This window comes from Ursus americanus, chromosome 10 (genome assembly GCF_024610735.1).
Source record: "Ursus americanus isolate L20-20 chromosome 10, mUrsAme1.1.p, whole genome shotgun sequence".
NCBI lineage: Eukaryota > Metazoa > Chordata > Mammalia > Carnivora > Ursidae > Ursus > Ursus americanus.
Window position 1 is genome coordinate 1,144,341 of NC_142136.1, and position 26,175 is coordinate 1,170,515.

At 56.8% G+C, this 26,175-nt stretch overlaps 1 protein-coding gene across 11 annotated transcripts in view; it reads right to left on the reverse strand.

The window, feature by feature from the left end:
* The window catches only part of ATP11A (ATPase phospholipid transporting 11A), a 128,262-nt gene that overhangs the window by 94,460 nt on the left and 7,627 nt on the right, over positions 1–26,175 (reverse strand). Inside the window, exon 1 of one of the 11 annotated variants that reach the window (XM_087864968.1) lies at positions 7,854–8,066. The exons of the other annotated variants lie outside the window; for them this stretch is intronic. Within the exon in view, the coding sequence (XP_087721094.1) occupies positions 7,854–7,877 (24 nt within the window). The 5' untranslated portion in view covers positions 7,878–8,066. Of the gene's footprint in view, positions 1–7,853; positions 8,067–26,175 lie in introns of those variants that run through there. 11 annotated transcript variants of the gene reach the window in all.

Consider the following 26,175-nt stretch of genomic DNA (forward strand, 5'->3'; position numbering starts at 1 on the left):
TGAATGAGCCGGGTTACCTGTGCGGTTACTGACCTTTCACCCTGCATGCACATTACATACACTCATTAATATGCGCGACATACATCATAATAAATGGCCTACAACCCCTCCCCCCAAAAATCAAACACGTAGAAGTCTCCATTTCTTTAAGAAACGCACAGCATTGGAAACAGAGCTGGGGCCGGGGGTGGCGCACGGCTCCCCTGGTCTCCATGCTGATACCGCCAGGCCAAGGACAGGGACAGGAGCTGCTGGAGCCACGGCAGGAGCTTTCCACGGGGCCCGCCATGGAAGCTTCCAGGGGCTGGGGACCCAGGCATCAGCTTCTTCCCAGGGCCTCACCCGGGCCCCGGGCCCTGTGCGGACGTGCTCCCTCTGGGCGCTCTGAGATGCGGCCGCGGTTGGAGCGCACCGAGGCTGGGGGTAGGGGGGCAGTGACGCTGTGTCGAACAAACACCAGTGTGGTCTCGAAGCTCTCCCGGCAGTCAGGGCTGGCACGCAGGAAGTTTTAATAATGCAAACACTGAGGACAGCTGAGAGCCACACCTGCCTGATAACGCGGCTTTGAAACGTTCCTTGCGCCGTTGTCTGCAGCGGGCTGGTCGCACTCACAAGAAGCACCAGCTCCCGTAATTTACTGCACTTAGGATAACTTCTCAGGATAAATACAAATTACAAGGCGATAGAGACCCACCTTGGTTCGGGATCTCATGATGCATTTTACAAATTCGACCATCCTTTCCCTGCAGCTTATCCTTTCTTTTTGCAAACAATCCTATGTCCTTCTCCCCCCGCCCCCGCCCGAAAGCTACCAAAGTAGTTGTGAAACGTTCTCATAATGCACTCTCTAAGAAAAGCATTGTTTCTTTGAAACGCTGCCAGAAAAACGATTCTGCCTCTGCAGTGTCTCGGCATAACCAGCCCACACGCTGACAGGAGTGAATCCTTGCCCGTCGGGGTGCAGAGCCCCTGGGGGGCGGCATCAACATCTCCTAGTGTCTGCAGTCTGTGGACGACCTGCAGGATGGTGTCTCTGCCACCATCACCCTCCACGTCCACCGTCCTGCCGGGCCCCTCATCGGGCCCCTCATCGGGATCCAGAGTCCCTTCCCTTGCTCCTTCAGGGGTCCAATTATCCCAAGTCCACACGGGGCCCTGACTCTGAGCTGAGCATTTTCCTAGACATCTTGCGGTCGCCACGCACAGTGGTGACCCTGCTCCTGCCGTCTCCCATCCCTGCCCACTGTTCTGGGCACTCGGCATCTCATGGCACATAACCAGGACCCGACCCCGCAGCACGCAGTCCCACTCAGGACGTGTGACACAGCAACAGAGAATAAAGAACCCAAGCGAAACCAGGCAAAGGGCTTGAAAAGACATTTCGACAAGATGAGCACAGATGGCAGACAAGCCCACGAAGAGATGTCCAACGTTGCTGTCACCGGGAAGCGCAGGTCAAAGCTGTAGGGACACAGCACCTCGCATCCAGCAGGACAGCCACTAGCGGAAACCAGAAACTCGCAAGTGTCGAGGACGCACAGAAGCCGTGTGCAGCAGGCAGGGCGGATGACGGGGCCGCCACCAGGGAAGCAGAATGGAGGCTCCCCAGAAACCTAAACGTAGAACCGCCATATGATCCAGCGGTTCCACTCGGGGTAACATCAGGCAGAACTGAAAGCAGGGTCCCAAAGACAGATCTGTGCCCAGGTTCTTAGCGGCAGTCTAAGCAAGAGACAAGATCCGGAAGCCCAAACACACGTCGGTCGATGCCTGGGTAAGGAGAACGGGGTCTGGCAGAGGGGAGCTCATCTGCAGCGGCAGGGGCCTCATGCCTTCACCCAGGGCCTGGCACATCTCAAAAACGCTGGAGTGCGGCCAACGCCGGCTGAAGCCAGCGCCCCCCAAGGGCTCACTTCAGTTTTGGCTAAGGAGGATGGAATGAACCTGCAGAGACAATGCGTCTGCTCTGTGACCACCAGTGTGACCACATGAGGCAGCCGCTGTCCTGAAGGACCAGCAGATGTGGCCACAGCCACAGAGGGTGTGGTTCCAGAGGAAAGACGGTGACATGATGCCCCACGGACCGCTGACGTGTTCCAGGACCTCACTGCTGACCCCACGGTCCTGCGCGAGCTTGCTGGACAGCAGCCCACCCGCAGCTCCATGACACAGACCCCCGGGCTTCCGACCAGCCCATCTGACCACCCTCCCTCTGCCCTGAGCGCTACCTCCCCAGCTGAGCAAACCGTCGGCACAGCCTATGCACGCACTGACCCGCCGTGCAAGGGGGAGCTGGCGGTCCCAGGGAGCGGGGAGGAAACGGTACGGCTGCCATGCCCATGGGCCTCACCTCTTTCCCCACTAAACCTGCCACTTGGCCACCCCGCGAACAAGCACAGTTACAGTTTTAAATCACATTCCTTGCACTTGGTTTGAAATACTGCAACTTAGGGTGACTTTTTCAGACATAATTTTGCTTAGTTTAAGGAGTTTTCATTGAGACTGTACCTTGGGCTAAAGCTGATTTCATACACTGAAATTCATTTAAGGCGATTTACCAGACCAGACGTGTCCACAGCAGGAGCACAGACATGTGGAAAAGACAAGGCCTTCTGATTGCTGTGGTCCCAGCGTGCAGGATTTAAATCCAAGATGGTTCCTGACGCCTTCCTTCACGTAACAGGCACACCCCTCCCCACGGCACACGGCACCTTGCCCAGGACGAGGAAGCGAGGTCCTTGGGCAAGTGTGCGGTAAATGGGCCACGTTGAGAGGGGAGTGCAGTGACCTTCCCAGGGCATGGGCCGGCCGGTATGCAAACTGCTCATCACTTCCATATGGGAAAAATGGCCAAGTGGGGCTCCCCAAGGGGGGGGACTAAGATGTCCTTTATGTCAGAGACGAACTGAACAAAAATCACCCTGAAATCAGCATCTGAAGAAAAGCGCGGTAAGTCAACCCTGAGACGAAAGCACTCAGACCGCACCTTCCAGACAACCCCAAGTCAGGTGACAAGCAGTGACACTTCCCCCCTTTACTAACCTCCCGCCAACTCTGCCACAGAGAAGGTTCCCCCGTTCCGACGTGTGGTTCGAGGTCAGCAGACAGCGAGTAAGATGACCACTGTCCACAGCAGCCCCAGATGTTTCGAAACGTGAACACCGGCCTCACCCATCGTTGGCACCGTTGGGACAATCGTGAGCACGCACAGCGCAGACACCCCCCCCTCAGGTCCTGGTTAGAGTCCTCGGCAAATCCCCCATAAGAAACCCTCCGGGCGCTGAGGCTGTATTTTTAAACTCCAGGGGAGACATGCTGGGACCACAGTATAAAGAACTACTCATCTTCCCCTGAAACCAAGTCAGCGAGCGCTTGTTTTCACGGGTGCTCGGCTGGAAGGAGGCCGCCGCTGCAAGCAGGCTTCCCCCGGCCAGTCTGCGCCCTGCGCTGCCGACGTACATCCCCAGCGTGCCCTCCCCACCCCGCAGTGGACCCGCAGTCTCTCCGCAGAGGCAGACACCCCACAGAACGCACGCGCTTTGCCATCTGAGCAAAGGGCAGAAGGCCGAGTGCCTCGCAGGTGCTGTCTTGTTCCCCCGACCCTGCCCGCCAGAGCCCGCTCCTCCGGAGGCTCCGCGCCCGCAAGGCCTGTGCTGCTCGCGATCGGAGTCTAACCAGAGGAGTGCAGCAAGCCTCCTTTCCCAAACTTCTGGTCGGTTCCGGAGTGAGTCCCTCCCCCCCGCCCCCACGTGTGCCATGAAGAGTGTGAAAAACACAGTCCTGTAGCCCCAAGGCCACAGTGTTCTCAGGGGTCAAAATCCAGAAAGTTCTTCATGGTTTCTGGGTGGAGAACAAGCCACACAGCCATGGTCAGGGCGGCCGGTGGCCACATGTGGACAAAGCCGTGGGAATGAAAACGAGCGAGTCCGCTGGGTTGTAACAGAGAGAGTTGTTACGCCCTTGGATAACTGGCACAAATAATGGGCTTCATGTAAATTATGGTAATCAGCACCATTTTTTACACTTTTCAGCACATTCTTAGTTTTTCCTTTTCTCAATTTTGGCTTCTCTGGAGTCTAAAATTACCACTGAACTCGTTTACCCCACACACCAACTAGAAGCCCGACACCGTCACCGCTGTGACCCCGCGGGCGTGGGGCCCCAACAGCTGCAGGCCTGCCCACAGACAGCACCGGGCTCGGACGCCCCGGGGTGGGAGGTCGTGCCCGCCGCATCTGCGCCCGTCCTGGGGGCTCGGCTCTGACGCCAACCCCACAAGGGGCTGCATACACAGCAGAAACAGCTCGACCCCGACCCCAACCCTGGCTCCATCGGGAAAGAGTATCCCAGTTTGCCGTCAGCGTCAGACTGTGCGCAAGGGACACGCCTGGCGCCCCTATTCCCGAAACAGCAGTGAGCGAGTTTTTGGGAAAGGGGTCCTCTCCACATTTTCCCCCACGCTGGACCCAGAACAGTCACTGGCACAAGAGGCTCCAGTCCTTGGTGAAGTGTTAAAGGCAAGTCACGGCCCTCAGCCTCTGAGGCAGCCCTCACACCTACAGGAGCGTGACGTGCGGCGGATGGGGCGGATGGAGAAAACGTCCAAACGGAGCCGCAGGGACACCACAGCCTCTGCTGGAAGCGGCCAGGAGGAAGAAGAGGAGCGCTTGGGGACACAGTGACCCTGGGGGGGCCCCCCACCCTGCTGGACGCTACTGGGGGCGGCCACCGCTGTGTGGGAGGCTGACAGGCGTGACCCCGGGGCTTTCAGTTCTGACAGTCACCTGACTCACTGTGGCTGGGAGCAGAAGGGACAGCAATCAGTTGGAGAGAACCTGCCCAAAATGCCTGTGTCCTGGCTGGTGCCGGCCTGGAGCAGGCTGCACCGTCTGTGAACCGACAGTGTGCACCGCGAGGGCGCACTGACCACACCTCAAGTCGCGGGAGGGGGCTGGCCTCCTGTCCTCACCTGGCCAGCCAGGCAGCTGGCCGGCACGGCTGGGCCCCCAGCACGCCCACTCTCCTCCACCATCGGCAGTCGCCCCAAAGCCACGCCTGCAGCAGCACTGGCCACTGGGCTGCCCATCCCTCTCCTCCCCAACCCCCACCCCCAAAACTGTAAATCCTGTGGAAACACACGGACCTAGACAAACAGACAAAATGCCACTCCGATTAGTGCCATCTCTTCCTTACTTGGTTCTCCAACAACCACAAACTTTAGAAAAATACAAACTTCAAAATGCATCAAAATCCATTTTTGACAAATGAAATTTCACACTCTGCACTCTGTTGGGAAGAGCGGGAGCTCGACAGGACATCAGGGGATCCCCACAGCAAGTGCCCTAATAAAGCTGGTCTTCCGTAAAGCACAGCGCTGCCTGTGCCCCCGAGCAGCGTCCCCGCCCGCCACGCAGTGACAGGCCGCCACACTGTGTGACACACGGGGACCAGGAGACCACGCGGACGCCATGGCCAGCTGTGCAGAGAGACGAGCCCCAGGGAGCCGCAGCTGTCTGCCGCCAAATGCAGTCGAGCCTCTGCGGCAGTCGTGGGCAAGGATTCACTTTCAAAGCCCCTTCGGAAATGTCACGGAAAGCCACAGCCACTCGAGGCGTGAAATGTTTTCACCTTAACCTCAGACATTTCTGCAGAGGCCCAGAGATAAGAAAGATCTCTATTAAAGGTAGTTTTATCTGATTTTATTCAAACTGAAATCCATTTTAGCGTCCTTAACCACCAGCCGCTTTCCCATGATAAGAAGGAAAAAGTGCTCATAAAATCCCAAGAGTTTCCCTTGGAGATAACAGGCAGCAGCCCAGGGTCACGAACGCGGGTGGCCGGCCACCAATCAGGAGGCGCTGCTCTGGGCCCGCAGTCACTCTCACAACTTTGTAGGGTTTTATTATTATGCTGTCCTTGAAAGATAAACTAAAGCATATTAAAAATTTAAAGTGTTCGTGAGCAAAACTCCGGTCCCCCGGCCTCCACGGCCACCGTGTGGTCAGAGACACTAAGACGGCACCTTCCACTGCTTGGTTTTCAAGCTACTCTTGGGAAGACGGTAAAACCACCTGAAGTCTGGGGGGAGGCGCAGGTGAGCCGTCAACTACGCTAAAAATACCATCTCCGCTTCTGGACGTCCCCTTGCTCTCGGACCGTATCCACATGGGACACAAAGGTGACTCTGCATCGTAGCATTTCAATGCTTCTGTGTTAGAACAAACAGAAGAGCAAATACGGAGGACAAGGTCGCAAATACCCAAGTCTCTGGATGCTGGTGGAAATACGCAGTTCTCACTGCGGGCGTGTGCCTTTGTTTTCATCCCTGAGTCCCGCCAGCCCCACAGCCGTGGACTCGAACCAGTGTGCGTGGTGACTGCCAACCCCAACCCTTCGGTCTCCAACTGCAGACTGTGTTTGTAAATGGAACCACCCACAACTGCCCAGGGTGAAAGTGAGGTCAGTCTAGTTCTGAAAAACCCTTCCTCTGGATTCTCCCACAAACTGAGTGTTATTTAGCAAAAAGGTCTAAAGCTACATGAAGTTGAACTAAGTAGACATACATCACATGCTCCACGGGAAATTTCTGGGGGCACCGTTTCTTTACTGAAGGTGCACACCTGTTTTTCCCAAGACGTATCCGGGGAGCCCAGCTTTAGAAAGACCACCCACCCACAGCTGGCAGACATCAGAGCCTTCCTCCAGTTCAGTCAACCCCCAGGACACCTTCTCAAAGTGGTGGATGCCAGCAAGGAGGGCCCACGGCGTGCCGGGAGATTCCCGTGGGCCTTCTTCCTAAGGTGTTCTTGGGGAGATTCAGCATCTGTGGGGAGCACGCAGCCCGTCCAGGGCAAAGCCAGCTCCACGCACCTGCCGCGGACTCCAAAGCCTCTTCTGTCTTTCCCACCGTGGCAGTGCTCCAAGTCCCCGTCACATGCCCTCTCCTGCACCCGGAACCTCCCCCCAGGATGAGGCCAGGCCTCCACAGGGGGCTAGCCTTCTCCTTCATTCCCAGAACTTTATAAGCAACAACTGCAGGAGATGGGCCACGGCCACCTCTCTGAGCCCCTGCTGTGTTCTCCTCTCATTCAATCACTTCTGCTTACACACGAGACAGAGAGCCACACGAGCGTGTTCAATCTTCAGTGGACAGAGGACTCGTGCCTTTCCAGGCCGCCAACAGCTTCCGTCACAAACTCCCAAGCACACTGCTGCACAAAGTGGGGACAGCAGCTTGGTTCCAGGAAGCCATGGAACAGACAACCACGAGCGCCTCTGTGGCTCGTACAAGAGCTGCAAGCGGCCGGGCTCAGGACGGTGGCCCCAGGAGCAGTATTTCCTGGCAGCGCCGTGAAGCCAGTGTGGAGAACGTACTCCAGAGCACAACTGGTCACTGCAGGCACCGCACACACCCACACATGTTAATTCAGAGCTGCAGGAACTGCTTCGACCTGACCCATGCTGCTAGTCGCAACATCAACCGGAGTGACCCTGTAGGGGCTGCCTCATCTCAACACCCTCCCCAAACCCTCCGGGGTTTCCTTTCCATTCAGAGCATGAGTAAAAGGTGCACAAGGCCCCGATGACCTCCCTGACGTTCCTGCCCACGGCTCCTGGTCACTCAGGGCTCCAGCCCTCTGCCCTCCCTGCTGCCCCAACCTCAGGGCCTTTGCACACACTATTCCTCACCTGGACCACCTTCCCTCCCCTTGTCAGGCCTTGCATACCCGCCAGCAAGGCGAGGTCTGGCCTCACCACTCTGTTTAAAATCCCCCACCACCCCGAAGCCTTCATTCCCCCACTCCCAACCCCCCCAGGGGTTTCTCCGCAATACTGACACCCACATGACTTACTCTGTATCTCAAGGAGCACTTCATTGGAAAGTAACGTACACACGAGAAGTGACTGTCCCAAGCGAGCAGCTCAGGCTTGCCCTGGGTGCCCAGATCCAGCTCAAGAAAGAGAACCTCCCTCCTGCCCTGAGAAGGCCCTCCCGCTATGCCCACCAGGGATCATCATCGCGACCTCCGTGCCTGGCCTGAACTTCACGAGTGGAATTGTGTAATGTGTACTTCCTGTCTGGCTTCTTGGCCTTAATACCATGTCTGTGAGTCATGCCTGCCGCTTGTTCTTCTGTGTCATGTGACATCCCGCGGCTTGTTTTGTATTTCCCACTGCAGACAAACGTTGGGGCTGTTTCCGGACGCACACACGTAACGTCCCTGGATGCTGCGGAGCGGCTGTCCGGAGGGGCTCCAGCTGAGGGTCCGGCCGGCAGTGCACACGGGAGCGCACAGCTCCACACCCTCACCAACACGCGGTGTCGTCCACGCGCTAGTTTTCGTAAGTGGTGTGTCTCCGGGCAGTGTCTCCCTCTCCTACGTGCACACTTTCCAAAACGTATTTTCAGGTATTTGTCAAGCTACGCTGATGGAAGACTGTGTACTCGAATGGGTTGTAAATATTATCTTCACAGGCTAGAAACCATCCAAATTTTCATTTAATTTGCGCTGCCACATTAACGTACTTTTCTTGTGCATGCCTCAGAACACAATTTTTCCTACCGTTTGCTGCTCCACGCTGATTTTTTTTTTAATTCCAGCAAGCTACTTCAAATCCTTCGCGGGAGGACGAAGACAGGCACATTAGCAGCTCCTCCTTCTGACGGCAGCCTGGCCCTCCTGGCCCAGCAGCAGTTAGCGCCTGCCCTAATCACACCACTTTCTAGAAACTGAGGCACACTGTGAATAAGGCTTTGCTGGCAGGTCAGGAGGAAACCTGTGCTATCACATGGACACTCTGAACCGTGGCCGCGGGGATGACGGGGCACAGGCGCCAAGCGCAGGGCCCAGGGGAGGCTGGCTGTCAGCAACGTGTCCTGCAAACTGACACCACCGTCCACTTTGACGATGACAAACTCACCACATAGAAAAAGCCAGCGCTGACACACGTCCCTGTCTACAAATCCAAACACACTGTATGGCTCACTGTGCACCCGACACCCGGGGGAGGGGTCGCGTCCCGCCACCGGTGCACCCACATGACTCTTCGTATTGTGGGTGCGCAGCCGGCGAGAATCACACCCAGGGCGCTCTGAAACGGTTTCACCTGCACAACTCACGCTTTCAGGATACATCACTGTGCTCTGACGCTCGACCGAGACAACAAAACGTATTTTTAGAAGAAAACACGCACAAAGATCTCTACGTAAGTGACTGGTACACACGACGCGCACCGCTTCAGCATCTGCCACCTAAACGGGACTTAGACCAAAGGTGGACATACCCACAGAAGAGACGCTTTGGCGCCGGTAACTCCTTCTCCTGCCGAAGCGCTAAGGGCGGAGGAGAGAGCGAAGCCAGAGAGGGAGGGAGAAAACAGACCTCAGGCTCACCCAGCACAACACGCAATTTTCTTTTTATCTGTTTATTCTGAAATTTCTATGCAAAGTTTTCATGTTACTGTACAGTAAATTGGAATTTGTTTTATTTTAAAATGTTTTAAATTGCCTACCTCTGAATAAAAGATACAGCAGCTATAAGCCACCCTCTGTGATTCCCCCCGTGGGAGCCCCCCTCTGGGAGCTCCCCCTGACCCCCCACGAGCCCCCTGTGATCCCCCATATGAGACCCCTCTGTGATCCCATGTGAGCCCCCCTCTGTGACCCCCCACGTGAGCCTTGCTGACCCCCATGTGAGCCCCTGCGTGAGCCCCCTCTATGGCCCCCCTCTGTGACCCCATGGCATTCACTTGCAGCCGAGTGGAGCTCCGCAAGCCAGAGCACAGAATGCCCGTGGACTCAGGCAGCACCACGTGCGTGGGCCAAGCCCACCCAGCTAACCCAGGGTGTGGGGATGAGAGTGTGACCTCAGACCACGGAGCTTGTAAACACGGCATGCCCAGAAGGCCATGCTCGGTCACACAGAGCGTTGTCCGCACCCCAGGGCATCCTGGCGGCCCCGAGCAAGGCTGTCTTCCAATTCCTGAGACGGTCACCGGCTTCTTCAGATGGCTGCTCCCTACCCTGGACCATGAGAGGGAAGGAAGCCCTTCTGCTAAATCCAAGAACAAGGCACCCACGGCTGCCAACACGAAAACCTGTGTCGGCCAAACCTCCCATCACTCTACACACGGGAGCCCTCCACCTGCGCCCACGCATCGGAGCCAACCCGCCCCACCCAAGCCTTGCAGACGCCCTAACCCACATGCCGTCCCCGGGGACTCTGCACCATGGAGGCCCCCCCCACCCCGTTGTGGAAGACTCCGGGGGGCGGGACTCTCATGGCCACTGCCTGCAACCACACACTGCACCTGGCTGGGCGTCAAGGGGCTGCGACGCTCACTTTGCCTCGTGGAACGCTCTGATTTAAATAAGAAATGTCCATTTGATACATTTGGTGTTCACCCACTCCTGACACAGCGCTCTTAAAATGCTTGCAATTTCCTAAATTTCAAGAGCATAAAGGTGTCTTGAGTTATGTTACTTAGGGGATTTTGGAAATGCCTGGGGCTAGGGCTTTCATCCTCTCTCTGGCCCCCAGGGAGGGGGTGCAGGCTGAGTCCGTTGCCACAGGCCAGTGACTTCATCAATCACGCCCACACAAGGAAGCCTCCATAAACCCCGAAGGCCTGGTGGGGGAACGTCCCGGTTGGAGAAGAGGTGGAGATCTGGGCACAGAGGTGAGCTCAGGAGCGTGAACTGAACGCTCCACACCCCCGCCCCCAGCCCCGGCCCCACACCTCTCTTCCATGTGGCCGGTCCGGACTCGGGTGCTTCTGTAACAGGCTGGCTGGCGATCCAGTTCAGAAGCCGTCTTCCCGAGTTCTGTGAGCGGCTGTAGCCAATGAACGGAGCCCAAGGTCAGGGGTGACAGGTGAGGTGGGGAGGGGCCTCGTGGGACTGAGCCACAGCCTGTGGGAGCCAATGCGGCCTCCAGCAGAAGGGTCGGGACTGGGCTGAGTTCTCAAACACCTGCTGGTCTGGAGAATTGCTTGGATGTGTGGAGGACCCCCCCCAACCCCAGTAGAACTGGGTCCAGATCCTGACTCCCCTTGTGTCTAATCTACTTCGTTATCACGTCACTACTACTAGCTCGACGCACAGGGAAAAAACCACCTGCACTGTCTTTAGGGTCAGCAAATGCCTGCTGAGCACCTACTGTATACAGATCATTCCAGAAGCACCCAGGGGCGTCAGAGGCCCCTGTAGATGCCGGTGGCTAACGAGGGGTTTGTAAAGGGCATCCGGTGAGAAATAAAAGACCAAGGTCGGCTGCAGCGAGGCGCTGGAGGGCTGTGGGCTGAACGCCGCTGGGGAGGCTGGTCTGGTGGGAGAGGAGCCAGTGGAGGCTGGAAAGGATGGAGAGTAAGGAGCAACCTTCAACATGGACGTCATCTCCTCCCCCAGAAGCCTCCCCTCGACCACCCCAGTCATTCAGGGCTCACCCTGATCACAGATGGGCCACACGTATGGGAACGACGTGATCCCCCCCCGCCCGGCCGCCATGCCCACCCAGCTACCTGGGCCTGCTGGGGGGCGGGGGCGAGGGTCCCTATCTTCTGCAACAGTCCCTGGGTTGAAGCAGGGGTGGAGCTCACATTACCCACCAGAAACTGCCCGGCCAGGGCCAGGTAGGAAGGGGCACTGCCCATCCCCCCAGGACACAGGGGCTGGCCGGAGCAGGGCAGTGGGAAATGCACGAGGCACAGATGACCACAGAAGGTGGCATGGGACAGAGGAAAGCAAACCCTTTTGGAAACAGAAACAGTTCTGGCCCCGGCTCTGGCAGAATCTATCTGGTTGGTGCCCCGGGTCCTGGCACGGAGCCGCAAAAGCCCTAGGATTTCCTTCGAGGCAGGAGTGTCCTGTTATTCCTGACAAGCCCCCTCGACCACAGCTTCTCAGGTGACTCAGGCGGCCCCTGGACAGCTCCTAGGGAGAGGCTCACCACAGGCTGATTACAGGCTGGAAACCCACCCCATCCCTCTGGGACAAGCAGAGGGCCAGCGGGAAGCTTGTGGAGTTTCCAGGTGGATGGACACGTCAAGTGCCTGGAGGGTAACAGCCTGACCACGAGAGGACAGGCAGGAAGCTGGTGTTCCTCCCAGTCCTCCCCCACCAGCCCTGGGGTTGCTTCCTTTTGACTGGTGCTGAGTTGTGTTGGTTTTTTTCTTTTTGAAAAATTTTTTTTTATTTATTTAAGAGAGAGAAAGCACATAAGAGCAGGGGAAGGAGAAGAGGGAGAAGAGACTCCCCGCTGAGCAGGGAGCCCTATGCGGGGCTCGATCCCAGGACCCTGAGATCACGACCTGAGCCAAAGGCAGATGCTTCACCGACTGAGCCACCCAGGCGTCCCCCGAATTGTATTCCTTAAAATCAAACTAGAATTGTAAGGATTGTGCCTTCAGGGAGTTCTGGGAGTTATTCCAGGAAATGAAGGAACCCCAAATTCAGAGCTGGCATCTGTCGGGGAGCAGTCCTGTGGGCTACCCTGTGGGGCAGTCTGCACTAAGCGCTAAACACGAGCACTCTGTCAGGACCCAGTGCTGTCAGATCAGGCCCCACCAGGAAGCACACCAGATGGAAGACTGCAGCTGCGGCCCATTCTCTGAGCCTCGTTCTCCTTGTCTGAAAACTGGGACCATGCACCTGGTGGCATACCGCCACTACATTAAATGACAGCCCACAAAATGGCTAGGATGGCGTACGTGACTGCGAGTCCCTCGGAATCCCGGGCACCTAGCAACCTCCAGGCGCCCCCACACTTCTGGGGGGCAATGGCTGGCTGGGAGCCGGAACTCAGTGCTATGCACTGGTCCCCGGGGCTGACCCCCTCCCCAGCCCTGGTCATTAGAAAAGTCCGCCAGTGTGTCCCAAACCCCAGGTGATGACCCCACTGTTGACCTCAGCCCACAACCTCCTTTCCTGCTGTTTCCCCTCACCGTGCTTGTAAAGGTGTTCCTGGTGTTGAGGGGTGGGGTCTTTATGGGACCGATCGGACCATATTAGTGACCATGGCTGGCAGGGGTGCCTCAAGGGCCAGCGGGGGGACCCGGGAGCGGCATCCCGCACACCTAGAGCTCAGCTCCACCAGGCACAGGACAGCAGCTCCGTTCTGCTAAGAGCTGGTTCATGGTAATAACAGGAATAACGTTCTGAGCTGTGCGACTCAAATTAATGGTAAAAGCTTTGTTCTTTTTTCTGATGACAAAAGCAAAACACGATCTGCATAAAACTTTTAGCATAAGACAGAAACAAAGACAAAAATACCAACAACCCATAATCGTGACTTTTGGAGATAATCACTGGCTAACATTCTTGTGCATTTTCTCCAGATTTTTTTCTACCCATCGATTCACACAAATCCAAACTGGGGCCTAATACTCAAAGCAGGGTCCCGTTACACGTCCGGTCTGGGACATCCCACAGAGCACAGACTTCTCTGCACATCAGTCAACCTCACCCGACTCCACGTCACGCAAGACCACAGGCTATTCACTCCTGGGCATGAAGGTTCGGTAACGCACTCACCGTTCTGGGCACGGAGATCTGCAGTGCCTTCAGGGCGACCCACACGAGCCTGCGGTCACCCGACCACCTCTGCGCTCCTGGCCTGTGACATCGTGGGCCTCCTTCCTACAGAAGGAGTGGGAGTCTTCACCCTGCCTCGGGACAGGCTGTCCTGAGTAAACGGGATTAGTCCCACAACCACAGGTGAACCCATCTCAGATTTTACTAAGCAGGAAACAAAGTAATAAGCAGGACAATGACATAAAAAACAATAGAGGGTGATCGTTTTGTATTTATTTGCTTTTTTATTGCCTCTGAAACCGTTTACCCGAGACAGATGATGGACCATCCAAGACCCGGCTCTGGTCCGGGACCCACGGGGCCACACGGCCTGCGGGCCCCGAGCGTCTGCCATACAGGGGTCCGTGCGTTCACGATGGCATGCAGACTCTCGGCAGGCTTAGGCCGTCCACGCGCTGTCCTTTGTTAAAGCCCATGTCCAAGTGTTAAGCCTTCGGTCCCTTCATGGTCTATTCTAAGAGACCAGCCTCTACGGCACAGTGCTCTTGACTGCTCAAGTCCTAACTCAAAACCCAGGCAATAGGGTCCCCCAACCATCCCCTAAGAGGACGGCTAGAAGATCCTGAACAGAGGGGCAGTCGGGTCCCCACGCAGATGCCCTGACCCTCTGTCTCCGCCTCCCCAACGTGGACCACACACCACCGGGAGGCAGGACCCCGTCGGCTACACTGCGACTCCACACGGCCCTCAGACACGTCTTCTGGGGTGGGCTGTGTGCAGAACATGCATCACATCCTAAGACTGTAACCGGAAGTGCTGCTGTTTGGCCAGCTAACAAATCAAATTTTATCAACACAAACAAAAAGCAAAATGAACAACGTTGGCTGAGATAAATTTGGAAATGTTAAAGCTTCAAAAAAAAAAAAAAAGCCAGGTGACTTTATAATTTACATTAAAGGCTGTTATGCCTTTTTCCAGAGGCAAAAGCAGTGAGCACTCCTATAGAAAATCCTATAGGAAAGGTAGAAATAAAGACTAGCAGAGAGGTGCGGGAGTGGCTCGGTCTGTTGAGCGACTCTTGATTTCGGCTCAGGTCATGATCTCAAGGTTGTGAGAGCCCCAGGGCTTTGGGCTCAGTGCTGGGCGTGGAGCCTGCTCGAGATTCTCCCTCCCCCACCCCTCCCCACACACTCCCCCTCTCAAATAAACAAATAAATCTTTAAAAAAAAAAAAAGACTAGCGGGGGGACCTGCACGCCCTGAACCGTGCAGGGACAGGCCCGTTCACAGCTCTCAGGACGTCGTGGCAGCACTCGGATGCATACATCTATTTTTTTAATTTCTAAGAATAACATCCCACAAGAGGTACCGTTGGGTCCCCTCCCACCGTTATTTAATGAATTCAATATCGTCAGATATGGAGGGAACTAGTCAGGTTTGCCATTAGAAGCAGCCAGAGAAGCTGAAAGTGAATTAAATGAAACCTAAAACCTGTAAACTTCACAGCGGTGTTTGCAAAACACAACAACACAAAGGTCGACCAACGAAAGCGCCAAAGTCGCTCCGGGGGGTACCTATTCTGAACCCAAGTATGTTTGCCTTGTCAAGCATCCCATGGGTCCACTGAGGGGAGCCTGCAGCGGGCAGAGAGCACATCCCTCCCAGGGCTGCAGCCACATTCAAGGTCAAAGCGCCGGAACAGGCTGAACGTGACTCAGGAGGAACGTGACTTCAGCCTGTAACTGCTCACGCGCCTACTTACCCAGCCTTTTACTGCCGATAACGAGACCGTAGTTTGCAGTTTACACTTTGTCCTGACCGGTCAGTTCTTCATACTTGGAAAAACTTCGTCTCCAAGTAGAATCATCTCTGCTTGTGGTTCTCACTCCTCATTCACGTAGAATCCCCAGCAGAAAGGCCGCATTTCCTCATGCGCAGAACACGCCCGCATCCCCACCTAGGCCCCCAAGCCCCCAGGAGGGTCCGCCTGGCCCCCCTGAGCCCAGAAAGCACAGGGCACAGCTGACCCGCCCCACCACCCTCTGACCTGCAACTGCTTCCATACTTTCTTTCCTCGCGTAGCTTCTCCAGAAATGAAAGACGGAGGGTCTGGAAGTGGCGCATCGACCGTCCACGGCAGGCCCACCAACACCCACAGACGGGCCTCCCTGACGCTCAGTGTCACTGACCTCCCCACTTGCCTCTGGGTGAAAAGCAGCCTATTCTCCACCCGCCGGCCCAGCGCCAGCTTCCTGGCCCCTGCAGACACTCTCAGACTCCCCAGCGGCGCACCCTAATCCATGGCTGTCCCCCGCGGCAAAGCCGGTCCTGCGTGGGGGTCCATGAGGAAGGCAGGCAGAAGAGACTTCAAGGACGTGCCAGGCCCCAGGATCAGCAGCAGCAGAGTGGCCTGAGTCTCACCGAACGGTGGCAGATGAAGACTGGGTAACTCTAAGGGCCCCAGAGTGACACAGAGAATCCAAGAGGGGCTGGGTTGAGGGATGACCTAAGGTTTGGGATTTGGGAATATCTGGAGCCAGAGAGCACTGAAGCCCCAACTGTGTGTGCTGCCAGGACTGCCAGGCCCGGGGAGCAGCCGGGTGCAGCGGAGCAGCCAGGCCCGGGGAGCAGCCGGACGCAGGGGAGCAGCCAGGCCCGGGGAGCAGCCGGACGCAGGGGAGCAGCCAGGCCCGGGGAGCAGCCGGGTGCAGCGGAGCAGCCAGGCCCGGGGAGCAGCCGGACGCAGGGGAACAGCCAGGCCCGGGGAGCAGCACCTCTCTGTTCCTACAAGCAGCTTACTGCAGGAATACTGGGCAGCTCTCAGCATCTCCAGGACGCTGGAGAACCAGGCAGGTAACAGAAATCAGAAATGGCCACAGGGCATTCTGGCCAGAGTTGGCCCCCAGTTCTGCACGGTCTCCCCAGTATTCCAAGTGCAAAGGAACAGCCAGCTCGTGGGCTCCCCGCAGGGTTCCTCCTGCCCTGAGGCTGCCAGGGAGCCAACTGCATCCAGCTCTTCCTCCCATGCAGACTGTTCTACTGTGGACAAGGGGAGAAGACCTGTCCTCCAAAGGAAGAGGTGCTTCCACGTCCTCCCCAATCAGGGAGGCCATGAGCCACACCCAGACGGGACCTCGGAGTCTCCAGCCCAAGTTACTGAGCTCACTCGCAAGCAGCAGAGAGCCCACTGGGTACCACGGATCACCTGCAAAGCAGCCACGTGGGCTGAAGCAGCTCGGACTGAGGCTGCATCTGGACAGAATTCCAGAGAAAGGGAGATGTTCACTAAAGGCAGGAAGAGCGGACGGGTCGGGCTGTGGCCCAGGTGTGGCAGAGCCGAGCCCGCGCGCTTCACAAAGCCAAAAACGTGGGGGTCCGGCTTCACTGCCACATGCCTCTGTCACACACCTGCCGACACTCTGGGGCTACTGGAGGGCCCTGGCCAAGATGTGTCTCCTATGACTCCCAGCGTTAGGAAGGAGCGACATGCCAACACCCGCTACAGCACGCGTGTGCCTCGGGGACAGCGCGCTCAGCCTAAGCCAATCACAAAAGGATGAACGCCGTCCGATCCCACTCGGGACTAGTCAAAATCACGCAGACAGAAAACAGAACGGAGGTCACCCGGGCCGGGGACGTGGTCTGGAATAGGGACGGCTCTGCAGGATGTAGAGTCCCAGAGACAGATGCTGGTGAGGGCTGCACCATGACAGGAAGGTGCGCGGTGCCACTGACTCGGATCCCATGTAACGGTCACGGCGCCGAGTTTTACGTTAGGTATATTTTACCACAATAAAAACACTGCTGCAGGAGTATCTCACTGATGCGTCAGAACGTTTGGGACAAACGGCTTTGGGAGCTGGCCACCCTCCTGTGGTCCTGAGGACCTCGCGGCACGTTTGCTGCCTCACTGGAACACGCAGCATATCAGAGAAGCACACAGAGCGGCACGGGACCTGCCCAGAGCGCGGCCAGGCCGGGCCCCTCTGCTCCTTTCTCCCCGGTCCCCACCGCGGCTGACGGCCAGGCCAGGCCCCTCTGCTCCTTTCTCCCCAGTCCCCGCCGCGGCTGACGGCCAGGCCGGGCCCCTCTGTTCCTCTCTCCCCGGTCCCCGCCGCGGCTGACGGCCAGGGAGCGGAGGAGGTGAGGGCTGAGGGTCCCCCGCGGGGCTGCCACCACCACGTCAGTGAACACAGGACGTCAGTTCTCTGGCTGAGATGTGAACAGTCCCCGTCGGGTGTCGCGGCTCCTGCGGGATCCCAGACCCTGAAGATGCCCCTTCATGAATGGGAGATGAGGGCTGGAAAAGGCAGGGACAGCAGGCCTGGGAGGGCCGGGGAGGAAAGGAGCCCCGAGGACAGAGGCGCAGGGGGAGGGGAGGGGTGACCCCGCACACACCTGCCTCCTCCCTCTGTCAGCACCAGCCCCGGGCGGAGGCTCTGCACTGCACTCCGGGCGGTTCCTGACTGGGGACACCCAAACTGGTATCTGGTTTCATTCCATCCTATCAACAGTTAGATGTCCACAGAAGATTAAATGGCCAGAAAGTGATCTTCCCACACAGTCAACAGGGACGGAACTTTCCATTCTGCCCGAGACAACTGGAACCCGAGAAGCCATGGCACCAAACAAGAGGTAAACCCGCTGAGATCTTCTTCCAAAGACAGGCCACCTCAGCAATCCCACAGGTCTGTCCTGTGGGCTGAACGGTGTCTTTTTATTCAAATATGTTCAATAACGTGAATTCTTACACCCACAAGAACCACGGAATTTCTAGAAGACTTCCTTTCGCAAACACTGACGTGGCTTTGAAGCAGGATACCAACACAGATGGGCCTCTAGCCATCCCAAGTCCACTGAGACTCAACGGACTTTGCTTTCGACTCTCCAGTCTCTGCTGACGGTAACCACACACGCCTCATTCCAATGCCCAGACAAATGCCCATCCTAGGTGTCTTCCGGCGCCGGGTTCCCAGGCGGCTGTAGGAAAACAACCCACTCCTGAGACAGTGAAGGCGCTCGACACAGAGCCCCCACAGGCCTAGGCGCTAAATGCCGGCCGCGCAGCCCAAAGAACGTGAGGAAAGGCAGAAGTGCTGACCGATTTCTCTCCAGCCAGAGGGCAACACGTCAGAACAGGTTTCCAGCCTCAGCAGGGACACTGGGCCGGTCCGTGGAAGGGGCTGCAGGGAGAAGATGTGGGGTATGTGACCGGCAGTGAGCACAGACATTTCCCTCGACAAGGAAAGGGCCGCTGCTCTGGGCCTGTCCCTGCACGTTGCTCGCTCCCCACCACACTCGTGATTGGCCGATCTGCGGAGCCTACCTGAGCCTCCTAATTATGGTTTCCGAGGCGGTGATGCAAGAGTGGAAAAGAACCTGCCCTGGAGACAGGCCAGCCCCCGCCCGTGGGACCTGGGGCTACACATCCTGCCTCCCTCTCACCATGGGGGTAAAAGACCCCCCAGACCCGGGAGGGCTGCCGGGAACCAGCCCTCACGCCGATCCCCAGGTTAGCCCAGCCATGAACAGAGCAGCTCGTCCACCTCTGCGGGGAACAGGGGGCACTTAATTAGGCTGCTCTTTACCTGTGGGACGCTGTGTTCTCCTGGGAACGACTGGCCAGGTTTTCTGGGAAGCAGACACCAGCGGCAGGATTTCGGGAAGAGCGTAGCTCTAAGCGTGGGGAAGGAGAGTGGAGAGAGCACCGGGAAGCAAACACAGATGAGGTTCTTGACTCCCCAGCGAAAGCTCTCGCGTCTGACCCAGCGTTTCCGGACTCCGGCTGCGTGCTGCCCCCACGCCTGGCTGGGGCGGGGAGCCCCAGGCGGGACGGTGCCCCCTCCACCTTCCTTACCACTGCTCCGCGGCTGGGGAGGCTCCCACATACACTGCGAAAGCCGGCGGGGCAGGAGGGACTCAGGCAGGAGGGACCCTGGCGGCCTCCCTGTCTGCTCCCGTAGATCCAGAAGTTAAATCCCCCTTCACACCTTGGGCACCTTCCCAGAGACGCCATTCTCTGTAAACTCAAGTCTGGAACTTGGGAAAGCCAGGACTTCAAAACCAAAAGCAAAACCCGTAGCCCGAGAGCAGGCCGCCAGGCCATGTCGTGTGGCAAGTGCAGGGGGCTCTGCCTTGTCTTTGCTTCTGTCTCATGCGCAGGGCTGAAATTCGGCCCAACTCACCACCCTGCCCTCTGAGTTTTCATTTTGAACAAATAACTTAGGACACTCTCCCTACTTCAAGTCACTTTTTAGACCACAGAGTTTTACAGCAAATTCTAAGTTACAACAGACTGGAAAAGGAAGCATCTCTGGTTTGGAAGATTATGGAGAAGGCAGGTGAGGCTGCTGTAATCCTGCCATTCCCCTGGTGCCTGGGGCAAGCCGTACCTGCAGCAGGCTAGAGGGCTGCGGTCGCTACGTGCTGCGGCCAGCGGCAGGAGCAGGGCTCAGGCACCAGGAAGGAAAGGGGCACCAGGCAGGAAGCACCGTTCTCCCTCGCTGTCCGTGTCTGTGCTTACAGGCCCAAGCGGCTGACACAGGGAAGGGTCACCTGCTGGGTCCCTTCTCCTTCCCCCAAATACAAAATATGCCAAGCCCCCTCTCCGATGTCACCTACACATGTGACCTCTGACCCCAGCGCACCTGCCTTCACGCCCCCAGCACGGGCTCCTGGCTGCCTCCAGCATCCACCATTGCTAATTCCGAATCGCTACCAGGTGTGTGGAAAGACGGGCGCGGGAGAGGCAGGAGGAACTGCACCCTCGTCCGCTCCAGAGCCACGGGGGCCGCAGGGAAGAGCAGCAGCTGTGTGTGACCGTCCCCTCACAGTTCATAAAACAGCTTTTGTTATTTCAGTATTTGCCCGGTGAAGGAACTGGTCTTCTTCCCCAGCTGTCGAGCCGCCCCCCGTGAGCGACCTGGCTTCTCCTGTCCTGCTAGTAAAGGCTTAACACCTGGGGCTCCCACCCACGGAGAGCGAACAGCAAATGCAAAGCTAAGGTGTCAGAGCCACAGGCCCAGGGAAGTCACACACACCTGCCAGACGCAGGGCCTGGCCTCCACAGCTCGTCCCCCACCCGCCCCCCCCCCGCTGTCACAGCTAGAGCCACGCCGTGGCAGCGCTCGCTCATTTCCATCATCAGCGAGCCCAGGGGCACTGCTGGGTGCTGGCAGGGGCCCCCCAACTGAGGACCGGCCCGAATCTGGAAACAAACACAGTTCAGAGCCACACAGGCGATGCAAAGAGACCATCGCCATGAGGCACACCTGCTTGGCGCTCGCTGACTAGAGTTTATGTGGTCAGAGGCTACCTCCTGGCCTCTAAGATACAATTCAGAATCGATCTGAAAAGCTACCGTTCCAGAAGGGCCCAGGAGACCAGAGACCTGGCTTCCACGTCACACCCTGCACAGCGACAAAGACACAGTCCCGAAAACCTGGTCAAATGGTTACTGACAACAGATTTCACCCCTGGCCCGCGACAAACACGTGGGCGTGGAGCGAGAAGGCACGGGCCAGGCCCCAAGCATGTCCCGGCCCTCGCCTGAACCCAGATTCCCGGGGACGGGAGGGCAGAGGGCCAGGGAGCATGGGGGCCATGGGGACAGGTGGCAGCCCAGGGCCCCGCCCCCTCACACCTCTGAACCCTGACAGACAATGGGCACCCTGAGCTCCCTCTTAGGGTCGGCTCCAGAGCTCAGCCCACGGCCAGGCCACAGAAGAATAAGACAAAGTGGAAACAGATATTCACGTTCCAGAATTCCGCACAGGTGGGGGAGAAGGCACTCCCTGACTGCCGGGACTGTGTGTGGCACGGTGGGGACAGGACAGCTCCGAGCCGCAGGCCAACCCCCGGGGCACAGGACACACCCCAGTGAGGGGTGGGAGATGACCTCCCTCAGACTAAGGACATCTCCAAAGATGCAAGGGTAAGAAATACATAAAAACCAATGTCGACCCATTTTTTAATGTAGTGTGAGGGTGCGAAGGAAAAGCCATTAACTCTCTATGTTTACTTCTTCCTTACCTGTCAACTCCGACCATCACCTGCCAAACAGGGCGTCTGGCCAGCGCACCACACGGCGTGGTTTTTAATGAGACAAACTACAGTATAATTACTCCATTTTACAGCTAAGTTTCTCGTTAATAAATCAGGTATGAAGAAGAGGGACCTGCAGCTTTTGGAACCATGCTGTTCTCTAAAAATAAAGAGAACAATTTATGAAATCAAAAAATTACTCCACTTTAAGAACAAAAAAAAACTCCTATCACCTTTGGTAAAAAGAACAGGACGTCACTTCCCACAGAATCAACCACTTTACAGAAGACGTTCTCCAATGTACTTTCAGATTTAACTAACCTACTTAATTTGTTAGTGAAAGAACATCATGTTACAGATTAGCTGAGAATGGACAACGTGTTCGAATCACTCAGCAGAATGAAGCTTCTGCAAGAAAATGTCCATGAAATGCTGCCCCCCCCTTCTCCCAAATGCACGCAGGAAACAGCAGGTGACTCCACACCACTACACAAGCCTGTGGGGCTGAGCTGCCTGCGACACGCCGAGCCGTGGACACCTCACCTTCAGGAAATTGTCTCCTGAAGGGTCCCTTTGCCACGCACTCGGCAAGCTCGGAGCGAGCCGCAGCCCTCCAGCCAACGCGTGCGTTCAAGTACTCAACCGTTAGAAGTTACCACCGCACATTATTTAAAAGAAAAAACGCCCTCCTACTTGGGTCCATTTTCCATTAAAATTTAATTAGAGCTTAAGTTTCAACAAGGCTCTTCGTGACCCTGTCGAGGTCTTTCTCACTGATTAAAAAAAATGTGTTTCCAAACTAGCATGAGAGACAAAACCACACATACGCCAAATCACGTAAAATTGCCCGTAACTCGGTTTCTGTTCAGGATGACAGGAGAGCTCTGGAGGCGGACGGTGGCAGCACAGAGTGACTGTGCTGAACGCCACCGAATTACACACCTGAAAGTGGTGAAAACAGTAAATGTCATGCTATGTATGTTTCACCACAATGAAAAAAAACTGCCCATAAACCAACCTATTGTCTACTATTTCAATGAACCGATACTCCCTGATGACGTTAAAAATCACCCTACCGTACCTATTACGGAACGTGTCCTCATTTTGCCCCATAATTCTCAGAAAAATTTTTAAAACTTCATCAAAACCAACACATGGGACGTAGTCCGTATTTCGGGCCATGAAATCAGGAGCCGCACGTGCTCCCAGCGAAGAGGTAAGGGAGCCGTGCGCATCTGGCCTCCGTCCACCTTGGCGGTCCAGCCTCTGCCTCGCCCGCACGCGGAGGCCGCCCCGACCTTCCCCACCAGTCCCGCCCCAATCCTCCTGCCACGGCTCACGTTCCTCTGCGGCCCCTCCTGGCACCACGCACGCCACCTCCCACGAACACGCTCGCCACGGAAGCCTCAGTGCATACAGCAGGTGCTCAACAAAGAGCTGAGGACCATCCTGTGCGGAGCGCCTAGTATGTGCTAAGTACGCCACAAACTTTTCTTCCTAAGAATCATAACGCTTTGCCGACACAAATCCTCCAATGCGCGGGCTCGCCTCGTGTCCTCCCACAGGACGTCAGAGAGAAGGCGAACGAGCGAAGGGGCGGCAGGAACGAGGACAGGCCGGCCACACGACCTCCACGCGGGCTTCCTCACACACACGCCGCTCTCGGGTCCGCGCCAACGGCAGACCTTACAGCAGAAAGGCGCGAGCACCGCACGGTTCCCTCATCTCTTCGTGGCTCGTCTACGTTTATCTGCATGGAAACGACTTCCACACATTCTAAAGAGAGAAGGTCGCTGAAGTTACCGCATATGCGTGTAGTTACCAGTCACTTCCAGGCATTCCGTAAGCCTAGCTCTGACTCACCCGCAAATCACACATCTTCCGTACCAACGATCATCCCATAATTGTATTCTATGTAATAATTTTAAATTAATTCCAAGCTTTTAAAACTTGGATGTTAGTGGGTAAGTTTCTGAGATCCTCTTGAAAAACCACACAAATACCTAGATGACAACCTGATGGCAGGACCTCACTGTCCCTAATCCTCTGCTGAAAATAGGCTGGAGGAAATCCTCTTTTCTCTGAAGGAGGGAAATTATGTAACGCCGCGTGAGGCCTGTCCAGGAGGAAGCAGGGTGATCAGGCCGCCCGAGCTCGGTGCGGGGACACGGGAGGGACCGGCCCCCATGCCAATCTCAGCCTCTCACTTCCCAGGACCTGAGCTCAAGAGCTTCTGGACTCTTGTGCACAGAGAGGCTGGGGAAGACAGTGCTGTGAGGCGGACGAGTCCTCCGGGCGCCCGGCTTCAATCAGTGTCGCAGACTCGTACAGTTTCTCTTAACTCAGGGACCGCTCAGCCTGTGCCGTCAGCAAAGCCGGGCACGCGGAGCTCTCGCAACGACCGTCAGAGGCCACCCTCACTCCTGATCAGAAGATGAACAGTGGTTTCGGGTCACTCCTGCTCTGTGCTTGTACCCACGTAGGCAAATACTGCATGAAGGGTAACCAGGCTGGGACTATAAGGCACCTGCCACAGAGAGAGACGGCAGTGGTGTTGGGAACCCGGCCGCCTGGAGAGCCCGCGAGGCCGCAGGCATGTGCGCCTGAGTGCAGACCAGGCACGTGTGGGCCCCGTCACTACAGGGGGCTGCAGGCGTGACCACACGCCCCTACTATGCTAGCGAGGAAGTCAGGTTCAATTTCCAACGCTCACTCTCCAAACCGCCAAAAGTACAGTGTCATGCTGTCCAGAGGCCAAGAGGAGTCCCCGAAACACCATTCCACTTACAAGAGGCGCCAGATCATGACACAGCAGCCGGAGCAGACACGTCCAATCCAGTTACGTGCCAAGTACCGTGACATCTGTCCCGTCCACGAGCCAGACGCTGTGTATTTGGATTATAGTATAAACCCAAAACAATACCTCATAGCCTTGTCTTAACACCAGCCACCGCGCTCCCGCCAGCCTCCGGCCGCAGCGGCGGAAACACACAGAAATACCCACAAACTCAGATCTGATCAAGTGATGGAAACCGGGGTCTGTTATATCCACTAACAGCCCAATCGCCGAAATCTGTCCCACAATTTTGAGGAACCCATTCCCACTAAATATTTTTATCTGTCCAGGTTTTGTGGAACATTCATTTCTGTATTTCTGATAGAAGAGTAAGCAAACTCAATGTGCTATTTCAAGGTCCTCTCTCCGATACTCCCCTCCGTTTGAATATTTACAACCTGAACAGGGCCAACTTTCATAGTGTACCGCCATGGACGGAACAGCGTCTCTCCCAAACCCGTATACTCACGCCCTAACCGCCAGCATGATGGTACCTGGAGACAGGGATCACCCGCATTCTCTTGCTCTCTCTCTCTGTGCACCCCCTCCCCCGCCCCCAAGCACACGGGCAAAGGCCGCGGGGAGGCCACAGCGGGAAGGCGGCCGTCCGCAGGCCAGGAAGAGGCTCTCAGCAGAAGCCAAATGTGCTGGCTCCTGATCTGGGACTGTCTGTTGTCTAGACCGCCCGGCCTGGGATGTTTTGTTACTGCGGCCTGAGCTGACGGAGACATACTTAGCAGTACCTGTCTCCCTTTGTGTCTTAAATGCTAGCACTTAAAATCAACACCTAAGTTCACGGACCCTGTAACGAGCACCTTAGAGAAGAGTAACAATACGTCAGCTCTTCGTGAAAACGACTCCTCCTGTACGGTCTCAGCATCTGTTCCCTTGATAATCAAGCCCGTATGTGAGCAGGACCACCGTTCCCGAAACGCTGGCTGCTAACCTCACCCAGTAAGACGCAGGGAAAGGGCGCAGAGGGAGGAGGAAGTCCACTGAAAAACCAAGGGAAATGGTGCAAACTCGACACACAGCCCGGGGTCTTGGCGGAGGCCCTGCAGCCCCCTCACTCCCTCCCTGCACACCCAAGCTGACGTGGGAGCGTGAGGAGCCCCAGGGACGTGCGCCAGTGAGGGGCAGCCTGGAAGGCGCCGCCTCCCTCACGGCCCTCGCCTCCCTCACGGCCCTCGGCCACAGGCGTGCTTGCATGAAGAATTCAGAGCACTCAGGGCAAAGGGAGGCCTGTCCTTGCATCCTCCCGGGCTCCCGGTGCTCCTTATTATCGGCTTGGTAATCACGAGCCCTGTCGACAGCCTCCCACTGGCCCCCATCCTCCAGGGACGGCTCCGGAGGGGTCCTGAAACACGACAGGTTCCAAAGCAGGTGCCACTGGAAGGAAAGGGTGCCTTCAACCTGCGCGCGATGTGGGGGCTGCACAGGGCAGGTCGGGGATGAGGCCTGCTGGCTCTGCTCCAACTCCCAGGGGTGGGAAAGGGAGGGAAATGCGAACGGGAACCGCTGACCGCCTGGCTTTACACCAGACGCTCCCCGGGCCCTTCCTCCCCTGGCTCCGTGATTCTCCCTGCCCAGCGCCAGGCATACTGGGTACGCCTTCCCGCATTCCAGAACGTCCTATCTCTGAATGAAAGCAAGCAGGGCTTTCCTATCAAATACCAAACACGACCAAAATACCATCTGGGCACGGATTCTTCACCATGCTGACGATGAGCACAGCTGTTGACACACACCGTCCGAAATGCAGTGTC